This window comes from Anolis carolinensis, chromosome 1, assembly GCF_035594765.1.
Source record: "Anolis carolinensis isolate JA03-04 chromosome 1, rAnoCar3.1.pri, whole genome shotgun sequence".
Taxonomy (NCBI): Eukaryota; Metazoa; Chordata; class Lepidosauria; order Squamata; family Dactyloidae; genus Anolis; species Anolis carolinensis.
The window spans coordinates 84,395,226-84,409,387 of record NC_085841.1 but is presented as its reverse complement, the minus strand read 5'-3'; the positions used below and the strand labels follow the sequence as shown (position 1 = coordinate 84,409,387).

Sequence of the window (14,162 nt, the reverse complement as noted above, 5' to 3'; positions counted from 1 at the left end):
ATGGCCATCTGTCTGAGGGGTTTGGGTGGAGTCTTCCTCCATGACAGAAAGAAAGAAGGGTTGGACTGGATGCAAACTACAAATCCCAGCACCCCATGGCATGGGGTCCATGCATTTCAATTAGAGGCCTCTTCCTTCTCCCTTTCCCTGCCATCCAACCCACTGACTCTATTCCATGGCTCCGTAGGCAGGAAAGGCTGGGACGGATAGAACGAAGGAAGGAGGGAAGGAAGGGAAGCGAAGGAACGTCAAGGACAAGAGCCCTCCCTCTCTGCCCGGAAGGCCAAGAGCAAAAGGGAGAGAAAGACCATTGATCTGGTTATATTTACCCTCCTTTCTGACCAGTGTGTTCTTATCAGGAGCTCAGGATCAGAGCAGACAAAGGGAACAGCATAGGAATAAAGGAAACAAGGAGAGCACCCACTCTATCTATACATCCACTCATTTATCCATCCACTCACCCACTAATAATAAACACCTACACAGGCAAGAATCAGCCATGCACTGAGGCTACAAGCCCATTCAGTGCTCATCCACCTCCCCAATCCCTACATTCACACTTGGTCTCCAAAAAAACAATTACAATAATAACAATGACAACAACAACAATAAAAATCAACACCATCACAGGCAAGAAGCAGCCAGGCACTGAGGCTGAGAGGCCGGTCAGTGCTACACTGGGCCTCCAAAAAAAAATACAATAGCATCTAACTTATCCAGCCTTCAATAATAATAAACACCTACACAGGCAAAAAAAAAAGACTATTGTACCACAATAAAAATATAAACTGCACTCAGCAGAATCAGACATCACAATTAACAACAAACCAAAGACAACAGGGATCTCAAGCAATTATCAATCAACACAAAAATTGAAGAAGGCAACAGAGTTCAAATACTACTACTAATGTGAGTATAAAGAAAGGTGGAGGTCACAGCATAAATACAACCTAATGTAGACTGACCAACACCACCAGACTAAGCCACAGCAGCGTGTGGCCGGGCACAGCTAGTAATTTTATAAACCTTTACAATACACCATTTTTGTCATCTTGCTTATGTTCTTCCGCATCTCAAGAGTACTGGGACCAGAGTAAACTATACAAAAAAGTAGGGGGGGGGGACGACTAAAGGGGGTATATCTGTTTCATACTACTTTTTATTTTACAGTGCTCGATTACCTCATCATAGAATTTATTTTCATATTTTCAAATTCAGCCTATAGTGTTTATGGGATTTGCCACTTTTAACTTGTCTTACCCATTTGATTTTGTGTCGAGTCACATGTAACATGGGAAGCCAGTCAAATCATTATACTAGTCAAACATTTCTGCTAGTCAAACCATTGCTCTTAGAATGAGAGTTGAATTAAAACCACAAGGGCCATTAGTCTAACACAGTGGTTTCTAATCGCTACTCCTCCAGGTGTTTGGGATTTTCATTCCCAGAAGCCTCAGTTGCTTTGGTCAGTAATCAGGGATTCTGGGAGATAAAGTTTAAAACATTTGGAAGATCAGAGTTTGGAAAATGCTGGTCTAACACAATCAAAACCCTCCTGACAGACTGCCACCCAGCCTCTGCATAAAGGGCCCTAGAGGAGGAGAAACTCAAGGATGCATATTCCATTGTTGAACAGCTCTTGCTATCAGGAAAATCTTCCTAATGTTTGGGTGGAATCTCTTTCCCTGAAATTTGAATCCATGTCTTTGTCTCTGGAACAGCAGAAAACGAGCTTTTGCCTTTGCAAATTTTGCTAAAAAGGCAGGCTGATCTTCTGCGTCCCCCCCCCCCCCCCCCAGGCCAAAGGAGGTCTGTAGGGAAGGAAGGTACTTTTGTCATGGAGGAGAGGATGGTGGAGCTCAACCGAAACTTTTTACACTTCTCATGGAAATCTGGGCTCTTTACTTGGAAAGGGTCAAGGGAGAGAGAGATGTGGCTAGAAGACAAGGCTCCCTTGACTGGCTGGAGATCTAGCTTCCTGGCCTTTGTTTGCCTAAATCTTGATCTTTTTCATAGCAGGAAAAGCGGCAGCAGTGGGGAGGGATGACAAGGAGGAGGTCGGGAGGCTCCGGTCGCAACCCACAGATTTAGTTACGGGATCCCAAATGGGGTTGGGACCCCAGGTTTAAGAAGCTTTGCTCTGTAGTATATAGAAACTTGCTGTAGTAAAGAAATAAAAGCAAAGCATCTGCTTATAGCCAGCCATGTTTCTAATTCATGCAGTTATTTCTGTTTTCCCAGTCAGAGGTAATGTTCAGGTTGTAATATCCAAAGTGCATCCAGCAATGTATGTTAATTGGGAAATTGTTGACAGTTGGCTCTATCACGGTGCAATATCTTATCTGGAGGTAACTTCTTTGCTCCCAGTAATGCTGATATCCGGTCCTCGGAATCTGAAAGGTTTCTCAATTGGATCATCCTGAGAATCCTTGAAACACCCTTTTTACCAGAAAAAAGTCCATAGTTCAGATTGTCTAAAACATTAGTTAAAATATGTATTGAGAGTAGTATGATCAGTGGGAAAACACCTCAAATGACACTTTGAAGAAGATCCAATTGTTAGGAAGTCCAACTTCACTCCTGGAGTTTCATTTATGGGTTAACAGATGGAAAGAAAAGTTGCAATGCAATTAGATCTGAAGAGCCACACAGCCCTTGTTTTTGCTTTAGAAGTTCCTGGAATATGTGATTCTCCTCTAAAGCAAGTTGCATGTTGCATTATCCATTCCATGAACAATTTCTTTTAGAAACAGAAAGTTTATCAAAAATGGTTTTGCCAGAAGTCCAGGGATGGTGAAAAAGTAACCCCATCTGAAATTGCATACTCCTGCTCTAAAGTATTCACTTTGATAGCATAACTGAAACAAGAGAAGGGAAAGCTATAGAAGCCTCTGAGTTGAATAGTTGGTATCTCTACTTTAAAAAGCTCTTGAGTTGTTCAATGACAGGCCTTTATCTCTGAGCAATTGGAGCATTGCTGTCAATCGGAACAGGCTGTGCTAGTCTAGGTGGATTAGTGTTCTGACAGTAGAAAGCAGTTTTTTATAGGTTCATGTACTGTAAAGCTGTACTTATTTAATAAAGAAGCTCCAGATTACTGTTTTGCAGACTGTCCCAATGGGAGATCATCATGCTAGCTCTTTTGATCGAAATTTCCATACTGGGCTGAAGGAGAAATTTTCTTAATGAAGTACTTATTTATGCAGATGAGCCAAGAGACTGGTGGCAATAGGATTAATTGCATTTCTAAAGTGGATGAGTTTGGTTTTTTAAAAACGTCTGGCAGCTTCAAGCATATCAGCAGTCAAGCATTACATTTTTTAAAATGGCCTTTCAATTACCATAATTGTATTCTCGTTTCCATCTATAGATTCTGGGATTTCTCCAAGACTGATCCTCTGCTTGAGACTGTGGAGCATCACACAGAGTTTACTTGTGGTTTGGATTTAAGCTTACATCATTTGGGTCAGGTAAGAGAAAAGAAAACACTTTTTCTTTTGTTTATGTATAAATAACTAGATTTTGTTTATATCATTCATAGTAGTCTTGAATTGGAAATCTTGACAAGAAGAAAAAGAGCTGTGGGATCTTCTGATTTCTATACTTTGATTATTTCTTTTAGAAAATGAATATATCTGTAGAATCAAGTCTAGCTAGATGTGAACTTCTCAAAAACAGTCAGAATTTGTTGTTTTTATTACTGTTAATTTTGTATATTAAATATGATTTTAAAAAAGTAATTAAGGCAATGAAAAACACAATAAAATAACAAAAAAGGCTCAAATACAACAATCAGTTAAATCACAACCTTTGAAAAATATCAACCAGCAAAAATAAACTTATATTGGTGGAGAGCAACCTAGTCCATTGTATAAAATCATATCAGCATTCTAAATGCTTGTCTGAAAAGAAAGAACTTCCTCACCACAGGCAAAGGTTACTAGAGGTGGTTTCCTCTCTTATAACTTTCAGGGGGGATATAATTATTTCAGGTGTATTTAAAATGATTGTGTTTTTGACAGATGCCTTATTTTTCCAGTGGTTCGTTGCAGTGTACCTTCAAGTCATTTCCAACTTTTGCAACCCTCTCATGGGGTTTCTGGGGTTGGTAGTGTATGATTTTCCAAAGCTCACCCAGTGCGTTTACTGGGGGGGGGGGGGGGGGGGCTTTGTAAAAGGCAGAAATGTCAGCAGTTTGGCCCATAAAACCTTTCTGAAAAACAGGCATGACCATAGTCCATTGTGAAATTAATGATCTGTCTTGAATATGTGCATTAACATTTACAATTAAATAAATACTCCTCACTATGAATGCTTTTTAAACATATATAAATATAAAATTATTCCTATATCACCACATATTTCTGCAAACCCATATGTCACTGTATTTAGGATTGAGAGCTTGTAGTTACTGTCTTGAGAGCTATAAAACTATCTATATATATAAAAGGGTAATGAAATTTTGGCCTAGGACAAAACAACAAAACTACACATCCCAGAAACACTAAACTTGGCAGCACAACCCCTCATCCATGCCTCTACGTTCATACAACAAAAAGAAAAGAAAAATAAGGTCCTAATTAGAGGGAGAGGAATAATTGTTTTTATCCAATTGCTGCCAGTTAGAAGGCTAAGCTCCGCCCAGGGGACAGGCAGAGTTAGGCCTCACTTAGGCCTCTTCCACACTGCCTATAAAATACAGATTATCTGATTTTAACTGGATTATATGGCAGTGTAGACTCAAGGCCCTTCCACACAGCTATATAACCCATTTATAATGGACTTAATGTCAGGGGAAAACCTTTACCCTTTACCTTAACTACCACCAATTCCTCAATACTTTATTTCCCATACCACCATACTTCGCCACAGCAATGCGTTGCCGGGCACAGCTAGTGCTTTATAAATGTTTAGTTTCAAGCATTTGACCCCTTGTATCAAGGCTAGTAGAATTTTGTTTGTCTGCCACCTCTTCTCTAAATAGCCTGGTATGGTACTGGGGTCAGATTGTCTTGCCAAATGGTGTTGAAGAATCCCAAGATATTGAGCAGTATTGACCTCCAGGAGTAGGAACTCCAAGACCATTTGCTATATACTTACACCATTTAGAAAGATTACACAAATCTTGGAGAAGACTTTTGGGTGCCCATCAGAAATGGAAGTAGTATCAAAACAAGCTTCTACTATGCCTGTTCTATGTATGTTTATCTGAATCTAATCCAGTGTTAAATATTTCTAACGTACTGAAATACTCTGTGTAAATACAATGGCACAATCTAGCTGCGCTACTCAAAGCGGTGGTCTTTGGATTGGTTCTGGCCCATAAGGCAATAGCTTCTGATTTGCAGGGAATTTCCAGAAAAGAAAGCAACAACTGTAGCTAGTGGGCATAAATAAAGTGGCAGGTCTTGCTACAACATACAACATTCAGTAAAATCAACCAAGTAAAAACATTATTTCTATGGAATTAACGTTTTAAGGAATTGCAGTTCTTTTTGTGATTTTTGTGAGCATCGGAGACATCATTTTCAATTTTGTATAGCATAAATAGTTCCCATTTAAATTTGATGGTTGAACAGTCCAGCTCTTGCTTCAGCGGCCAAATTCATCTTTTCTTGGCTAAATATGTTACTCTGAAGATATAAAGAAATAAGGGGCTGTTTCTTTTCTTATCTTGAAGAGTTTGAGATGATGGTATTTTAGGATGGCTCTAGTAAAAAGACTGCACAGCTTTCAATACAAATATAAGGAAAGGAAAATGTCTTGAGAACCCTTTCTATAATTCTTTGTACCTTGTTATCATCAAACCTGCTCTTGCGCTACAGAGAGCACTGGCTACCATATGTAAATGAGCAAAGGTTGTTTTTTCCTCTATAGCTGTTGTCATCTTGAAAGAGGGATTAGCTGCTTTGAATAAAGGGGAGCGAGAAATTTGTCTTGTGGAAGTTCTGTGAAGTATGAACCATGAATCAACTTTCTAAATTGTGATGTTTGAATTTCTTTGTAATAAAGTTTGTGTAAGAAGGAAAAGGTGTTTCAGAGCACAGAATAATATGAAAACATGAAAGTGTTCAAATTTTCAAAGTACAGTAGAGTCTCACTTATCCAACATTTGCTTATCCAACATTCTGGATTATCCAACGCATTTTTGTAGTCAATGTTTTCAATACATCGTGATATTTTGGTGCTAAATTCGTAAATACAGTAATTACTACATAGCATTAATGTGTAATGAACTACTTTTTCTGTCAAATTTGTTGTCTAACATGATGTTTTGATGCTTAACTTGTAAAATCATAACCTAATTTGATGTTTATTAGGCTTTTCCTTAATGCCTCCTTATTATCCAACATATTCGCTTATCCAACATTCTGCTGGCCCGTTTATGTTGGATAAGTGAGACTCTACTGTATATTGTTAAAAACATTTCTAAGACTGCTGAAATCTTGGTTAGATGCCTTAAAATATAATTTCATTTTGTGCAAATTACTGGTTTTAATGGTGCAGGACCATAGCCCTAACTTAGAGGTAATTCTAGACCTTTCTCAATATTTGGGCTCTGCCTACACAATCACTTTGAGATGTAGTGAAGAGGAGAAGAAGATTCTCAATGCTTGTCCCATAAAGTAGCTTAGTACCACTGCTATGTCTTCTTCAGCAACTGCATTGGATTCCTTAGAAGATCAGCTAGGCAGTTATGAAGTTATGGCAAACAATTGTTGAATATAGTGATGTATTTGAAACAGATGGATGAATCTGGCATTTGTCTCTGATAGTTGTAAATGAGATAACTGTTATGTAAAATATTCAACTATAACTTTTGTATATTATGCTGTAACCTGTTGATGAAAATACAGTAGAGTCTCACTTATCCAAGCTAAACGGGCCGGCAGAAGCTTGGATAAGCGAATATCTTGGATAATGAGGGATTAAGGAAAAGCCTATTAAACGTCAAATTAGGTTATGATTTTACAAATTAAGCACCAAAACTTCATGTTATACAACAAATTTGACAGAAAAAGTAGTTCAATACGCAGGAATGTTATGTTGCAATTACTGTATTTACGAATTTAGCACCAAAATATCACGATATATTGAAAACATTGACTACAAAAATGGCTTGGATTATCCAGAGGCTTGGATAAGCGAGGCTTGGGTAAGTGAGACTCTACTGTAAAAGCAAAATACCTTTAAGTGCCCTATTAGGCAAGCCCCCACATTAGTAACCTTTAAGAAAGACCTGAAAACATGGCTCTTCCGTTGTGCTTTTGGAGAGTAATTACTACATACATCTTCTCTGTTACTCCCCTCCAATATCTATCCTCTAAATTGCACCACTATTTTATGACCCTGTTCTTTGTGGTTTTTATTCTTATTTCTTTCTCAGCCCGAGTTTTAACTTAGTGTTCATGTGGCCTGCCCTTGTTTTTATTGTTCTTCTGATTTTGCGCTGTAATGTATATTATCATTTATTGTATTGTTCAATGTGTTATGATTTGTTGTTATATATATATATATATATATATATATATATATATATATATATATATTCTGTTGTATTGTATTGTTCTGGGCATGGCCCCATGTAAACAGCCCCGAGTCCCCGTTGGGGAGATGGTGGCGGGGTATAAATAAAGTTTTATTATTATTATTGTCACTAATCTTGACAGCCACTGTGGATGTGTTTTGGACAGGTAATCAACACTTTCTCATTTTTTCTCCAAAATCATAGCATGTGTTACCTAATGATACAGCATAACAGATTTTTCCAGAGTATTTTTTCTTTTCAGGATAACTTAAAATGCCTTTTTATTTTTTAAAAAAATGTTCATCCTCTTTTCCACAACACCTTTTTGAAAGAAAAGGAATTGTATTGCATCAACAGTTGCTTAAAATAAGTTCCCATTGATATTAGGCAAAAGAGAGAGTAGAAGTAACTAATTTCTGTTGTTATAATTGCTGTCAAATTGACTTCGACTTACGGCCACTCTGTCATCAACAACCTTGCTCAGACTCAAGTCCGTGTCTTCTTTGATTGAGTCTATCCATTTGAAGTGCAGTCTTCTTATTTTCTTACTGCCTTCTACCGTACGTTACCAAGCAATGTCATATTTTCTAGTGAGTCATGTCTACTCAAGATATGTCCAAAGTACAACAGCCTCAGTGTAGTCATCTTGACTTCAAGAAAGAGTTCAGCCTTGATTTGCTTTAGCATTCATTATTTGTCTTTTTAGCAATCTATCGCATCAATAGAACTCTTAAATAATATAATATAATAAATAAATATCCACAGAACTCTTCTACAGCACCAAATTTCGGATTCTTCCTATCAACTTTCTTCACTATTCAGCTTTCACATCTATACATAGAAATAGAAAACATAATGGCATGGACAATCCTAACTTTACTATTCAATGATATATCTTCATACTTCAGGATCTTGCCTAGTTCCTTCATAGGTGTCTTTCAAGTTCTAGCCTTTTTTGATTTTTTGACTGGAACATCTTGAATCATTTCAGTGTCTTCATCAACTACTTTAAAGTTAAGTTGAACCTCTCTGGTAATTGTTTTTGTTTTTTTAATGTTTTCCGGATCATGTTCAGAGAAGAACAACCAATCCAAAATGATTTTTAAAAGCCAAGTCTTATGAGGAGCTGCTAATGGAACTAGGTATGTTTAGCTTGGAAAAAAGAAGGCTGTGTGGGGACATGATATTTGAAAGCATGTCTTCTTGAAGAGGAGGCAAGCTTGCTCTATAGGCTAGTACACAGAGAAATGGATTCAAACGGCAGAAAAAGTGATTCCACCTAAATATTATGAACTTCCTGGTGGTAAGAGCTGTTTGACAGTGAAATATGCTTCCTCGGAGTGTGGTGGGATCTCCTCTGTAGTTCCCTCCAGCTTCATGATGTTGATAATCCCATCATGTTATAACAAAATTAATAGCCCCATTCTTTACTATTACTTCCTCTCCCACCATCTAACCTCACTGCCTTGTTGCCTTGCTTCCATTTCCTGCTGCCATTCCTTCAGCTTCATTCAAGGCTATTGTTTGTTTCATTATGTAGATGCAATATTCCAAATACCTCTAGTCCCAAATATTTTGGATAAGACATACCCAAGTATTTCTTTGCTCATTTGAATTGTTTCCCACTTTTCTCTCAGAAACTTGGAATCCAAGTTTCTTGTATTTGCAAAACAAATACAATTAAATCAAAGAACCAGATTAGTTAAAACAAAAGATAAAATTGAAAAACAACTACATTCATTCATCAATAAAAGGCAATGAACACCACACCCACCCAAGTAAAATGCTCTTTTGCAGTATCCTAGCTTACTTGCTAAAGGCCTGGAAGATATCCCTCCTTCCCTTTACCTTGAACGTTCAGAAGGTAATATGTCATTCAGGTAATTTCCAAAGACTGAACTGATTACTCTCGGGTATTATGAAAGGTCTGGACAGTAAAACAAGACTGTAATGATAAACAGCTAATTTGGGCCTGTCAGAAAAATAAATCAGCTGTCAGATCAGTAAAAACAAGTCTTAATTAATGACTGGCTCTTTGCTTTAATTCTATTAGTGGAAAATAGCATTATAAATATAGACAAACAGAAACATTTTAATAGCAAAAGTGGGATTTTCACTTTAATGAAAACTACTGAAATTTAATTTGAATGATAAGCTGTGCAAGTCTACATACTTCCAGAAGAGATCTATGTTATCTTTGGGGAACCCCTGAGGCTGATTTGCTGCTACATTCTCAGACATTGTGTGCCAGTAATAAGAAATTGCGTGTCATGGAAGAATCCAGAAAAAACATATTTCATAAAGGTTTCATAGCACCCCCTTCTCCCTTAATGCTACGTGAAACAAATTGAGAAACTGAGGAAATGAGTATTGAATGAAGTAACAGATAAAATACCTACTGGCCTAGAGCAAAGCTTAAACTGTTGGTCACTGCCCCATTAGGGGTCACCATAACTGAATGTGGGGGGCGTAAAAAAATTGGCAATAGTGAAAGGTTTTTGAATGTCACCTAGTGGCTTAGACATTTACATAAATCTTTGAGCGTTAGTATGCAGTGTTTACAGTGGACTCTGCAGTAGAAATGCTTCAGCTGTACTTCATAAAAAAAGAAAATCAGCTTGCCTTGTTCAGCAAGCCATAAAAATGCTGGGCTTGGTTGATGGCTATCTTTTCAGTTTCAAAAATACTTTTCTTTAAATGTTGATTCTAAAAAGCTAAATTTCGTTCATAACCCATACTCAATTGAAATTGAACGTGTCAGTCATCTGCTATTAAAAATTCAAGATTTGCAAAGTTATCAAGTGACACAGGTTTAAAACTTGAGTTTCCTTAAAAAATCCATCATTCAATAAATTTTGACTTGGGATTAGAACAGAATTTCCAACATAGTTCTGTCATTTTGTACTACACGTTTATGAAAAGTGGTGGTTCCAGCTTGACAATTTAAAAATCTAAATATTGATCAATTCTGAAAAAGGTTAAAGATGCTCTATATTCTGCAGTATCAAATATTCCACCAAGATTTAATTCTTAATGCAAAAATAAACAAGCACATCCATCTCAATTGTGTGAATTCACAAATGACCACTCGAAGAAACAGTTACAGGTAAGCAACCTGTCCACATCCATCTCATTACTATGAAAACTTGCTTGCATCTATACACATAATAAAAGTGGAAATCTGCATGTGTATATGTGGTGTCCACTTATACACACAGTCTCCTGCCTCCACAAACAGCTATTGCCCACAGTTCTGAGGAGCCCCCAAAAGCACTCCCTCCAATGACATTGCAGGTTATAGTGAGCACCATGAACATGTAGCCCAAACCCTGCCAATGTCCTCCCCAAACACTACGGCCCACCACCCAAAGAATGCTTTCATTCGGGGACAATTTCATCCTAGATTTTACGGGTTTCCTCCACCACAAGCAGGCATCCCAGTGTTCCTTATTCTCTCCATTGATGTGGGATTTGCATGACCCCGTTCACTGCCTCTCCCTTAACCCTTTCCTACTCTTTTCAACTCTGGCTGCATAATAAATAGAGCAGAACTGAGCAGCAAATAAGCATACTGGAGGAGTCTGAGGGACTGACTCCACATGATGGAAATTGTAGTTCACCCTGCATCAAGTCAGAGCACTGTGACCCCCACTGACAATAGACCTGGACCACATTTGGCACACAAAACCCCCATGACCAAAGAAAAATACTGGAAAGATTTGGGGGGAATTCACCTTGATTTATAGCTGTTGTAGGTACTGGGATTTATAGTTCACCTGCAAACAAAGAGCACTCTGGACCCCAACAATGATGGACCTGGAACTAACTTGGCACACAGAACCCCCATGATCAACAAAAAATACTGGAGATCTTTGGAGAGATTTAAAAGAGTTGTAGTTCACCTACACCTAGAGTGCACTATGAACCCAAACAATGATGAATCTGAACCAAACTTGCCATGCATATCCGATATGTACAAATTTGAATACTGGCTTTGAGGGGAATTGGCCTGAACATTTTGAAGTTGTAGGTACTGGGATATATATTCACCTGCAATCAGTGAGCACTCTGAATTCCACCAAAGATGGAATTAGACCAAACTTAGCACACAGAGCCCCCATAACCAGCAAAAAAATACTGGAGGTCTTTGGGGGCAATTCACCTTGATTTGGGGGAGTTGTAGTTCACATATATCCAGAGAACACTGTGAATCCAAACAGCAATGGATCTGGACCAAACTTGGCACACAGACCTGATATGCCCAAATTTAATTACTGGAGGGGGTTTTTTTTGGGGGGGGGGCTGACCTTCCTTTCTGGGAGTTGTAGTTCATCCGCAACATCCACAACCTGGAAAACTGTGATCTCCACTGATGATGGACCTGGACCAAACTTGGCCCACAGAACCACCATGACTAACTCAACCTACTGGAGAGGTTTGAGGGGACTGACTCACCATAGTGAGAGTTGTAGAGTCTCTCTACAGCCAGAGAGCACACTAAATCCCACCGATGATGCATCCAGAGCATACTTGCCCAACACAACAAACTTGAAGTACTGATGGAGTTTCTTGGGGTCCACCTTGCATGATTTCAGTTGTAGTTCACCCACAACCTTGTGTATTTTGTACAATTAAAAATTGACTTTTTCAAATAACCCAGGCAATGTTGGGTACCCAAATTAGTTTTTAATAAATACTAAAATTGTGTATCAAATAATTGTTTTTAAATACATTTTTATGATTTATTATCAATAAATAATGTATTTAGCTATTTTATATACCTGTATATTTAGGGTCTTGAAAAAGGTCGCACATGGAAAAGTATCAGAAGCCTTGTACAAAAGAACCTGGAGAGAAAAAACCCAGATTGCAAATTTTGTTGCAAGTCCCAAATATTCATTTCTTGACATGGTACATAAAAGTAGCAATCCAGAAAAGACTGGACCTCAAGTGTTATACACTACAACCCCTTTATCCACAGATTCACTCACTCCTAAATATATTTATCCCTGGAGGTTTTTGTCAGTCTCTAGGTCCTCTGGTGCAATTCTATGGTATGTTTCCAGCCCAGGTATGATCAAAATACAGGTTTCGCAATTATCAATTTTTTTCAGGTGTCCACTGGAGGTTTTGGAACATTACCCCTCCCCACCCCTCCCCCTGCCCATAGACAGTATTTTGTAGCAATCTCATCATCTCAATGCCATTCACAGTTGATGTGAGAAGTGTGGATTTATATGAGTGCAGAAACTTTTAAGAAGTGCTCTTGAAAGAAAGTGAAATATAAATGGGTTATGTAGCAGCCTTTCTTCTTGTAAATCTCAAAGAAATAGTAATGAACAAGAATATAAGGACTCACAGCCTAAAAGATGATTTCTGGGTAAAGGTTCCAAAGAAGTCAACTTAGTGTGCATTTCTTTCTGTTGTATTTTCTAATGCTTAAAAAGTCTTAATCCAGATTTTTAAAAAATCAATTATACAAAAATAGATATGCTACAATTACCCTGTTTATAGTATTGTGATCAGTGTAGAAATTCTTTAATGAGTATGACAAGACATTAGCTAATTTATTATAATAAATTAAGCAAACAAAGAGCAATTAATAATGAAAATAATTTCCCATGCCATTCATTCTAATCCTCAAGCAATTTGTATTTTTACGATTGCATTTATAATTATAAAGAGTTAATACTGTGGCATTTATGAGGTTATAACTATAAATAAAATATAAATACAAAATTATAATAATAGAAATATTTATAAAAGATTGGAAAACTGATAATATTAACAATTGATTAATTATAATCGTGTCCTAGACCTTTCCCTGGAAATCGTCCTCCTTATTCCAGTTGTACACTCTTCAACCAGTTCCTTTATATCTCGTGAATGTAGTTCTACATTCTTTCATTCTCAGATAAAAACCGTTTTGAGGAATTCAACCTAATCCAGTTAATTAAAGCTGATGATGTGGAAGAATCATTGGAACATTTAAAGTCTGTTGCATTTAGCAGGACTTAAATCAAGATGGGGAATGTAAATCTTCATTTATTTAATTCTTGTACATGAGACCACAAATGAATGGATGGGTAGATAGAGTTCTTCTTACTAGACAAAGTTATGAAAGAGCAGATACTAGTTTTCATTTCAATACTTTTGGAAAATTTCATTTGTGCAAAAAAGCATGACTACATTACCTCAGAAGTCTGAATAATGGTGATATTATCCACTAAACTATCTTGGCCTATATATCTAAAAAGCAAATACTGATAAAAATGTAATGAATTGTATTCATACTCCCTCTTGGAAATTTTCAGATTTATACATAGCTCTTTCTGGAAATTCCTAATGACGCATGACATTCGGTCTTCTGAGGATTGGTTATAGTCTTTCAGGCTTCACAAATATTCCTCAGAATGATTTCCTAATGATGTTTATTCTTTGCTGTGTTTGCTATGATACACTTTGGTTATTTCCATGTACTATCAGAAACAGAAACAAAGGTGGATTGAATTATGCAAACTAGTTCTCGAAAGTCTACATTTTGTAGAAACCTTGTTTGCTTTCCCTTTGATTTTGTGAAATGCTTATAACTATATTCGTGTTCAAAAGCTTCTGCATGGTGCTAATTAAATTG

At 37.3% G+C, this 14,162-nt stretch overlaps 1 protein-coding gene across 1 annotated transcript in view; it reads left to right on the top strand.

The window, feature by feature from the left end:
- Positions 1–14,162, top strand: part of pex7 (peroxisomal biogenesis factor 7) — a 78,567-nt gene that overhangs the window by 61,257 nt on the left and 3,148 nt on the right. Inside the window, exon 9 of the mRNA XM_003223304.4 lies at positions 3,371–3,470. Coding sequence (XP_003223352.1) covers positions 3,371–3,470 — 100 coding nt within the window. The remainder of the gene's footprint in view (positions 1–3,370; positions 3,471–14,162) is intronic.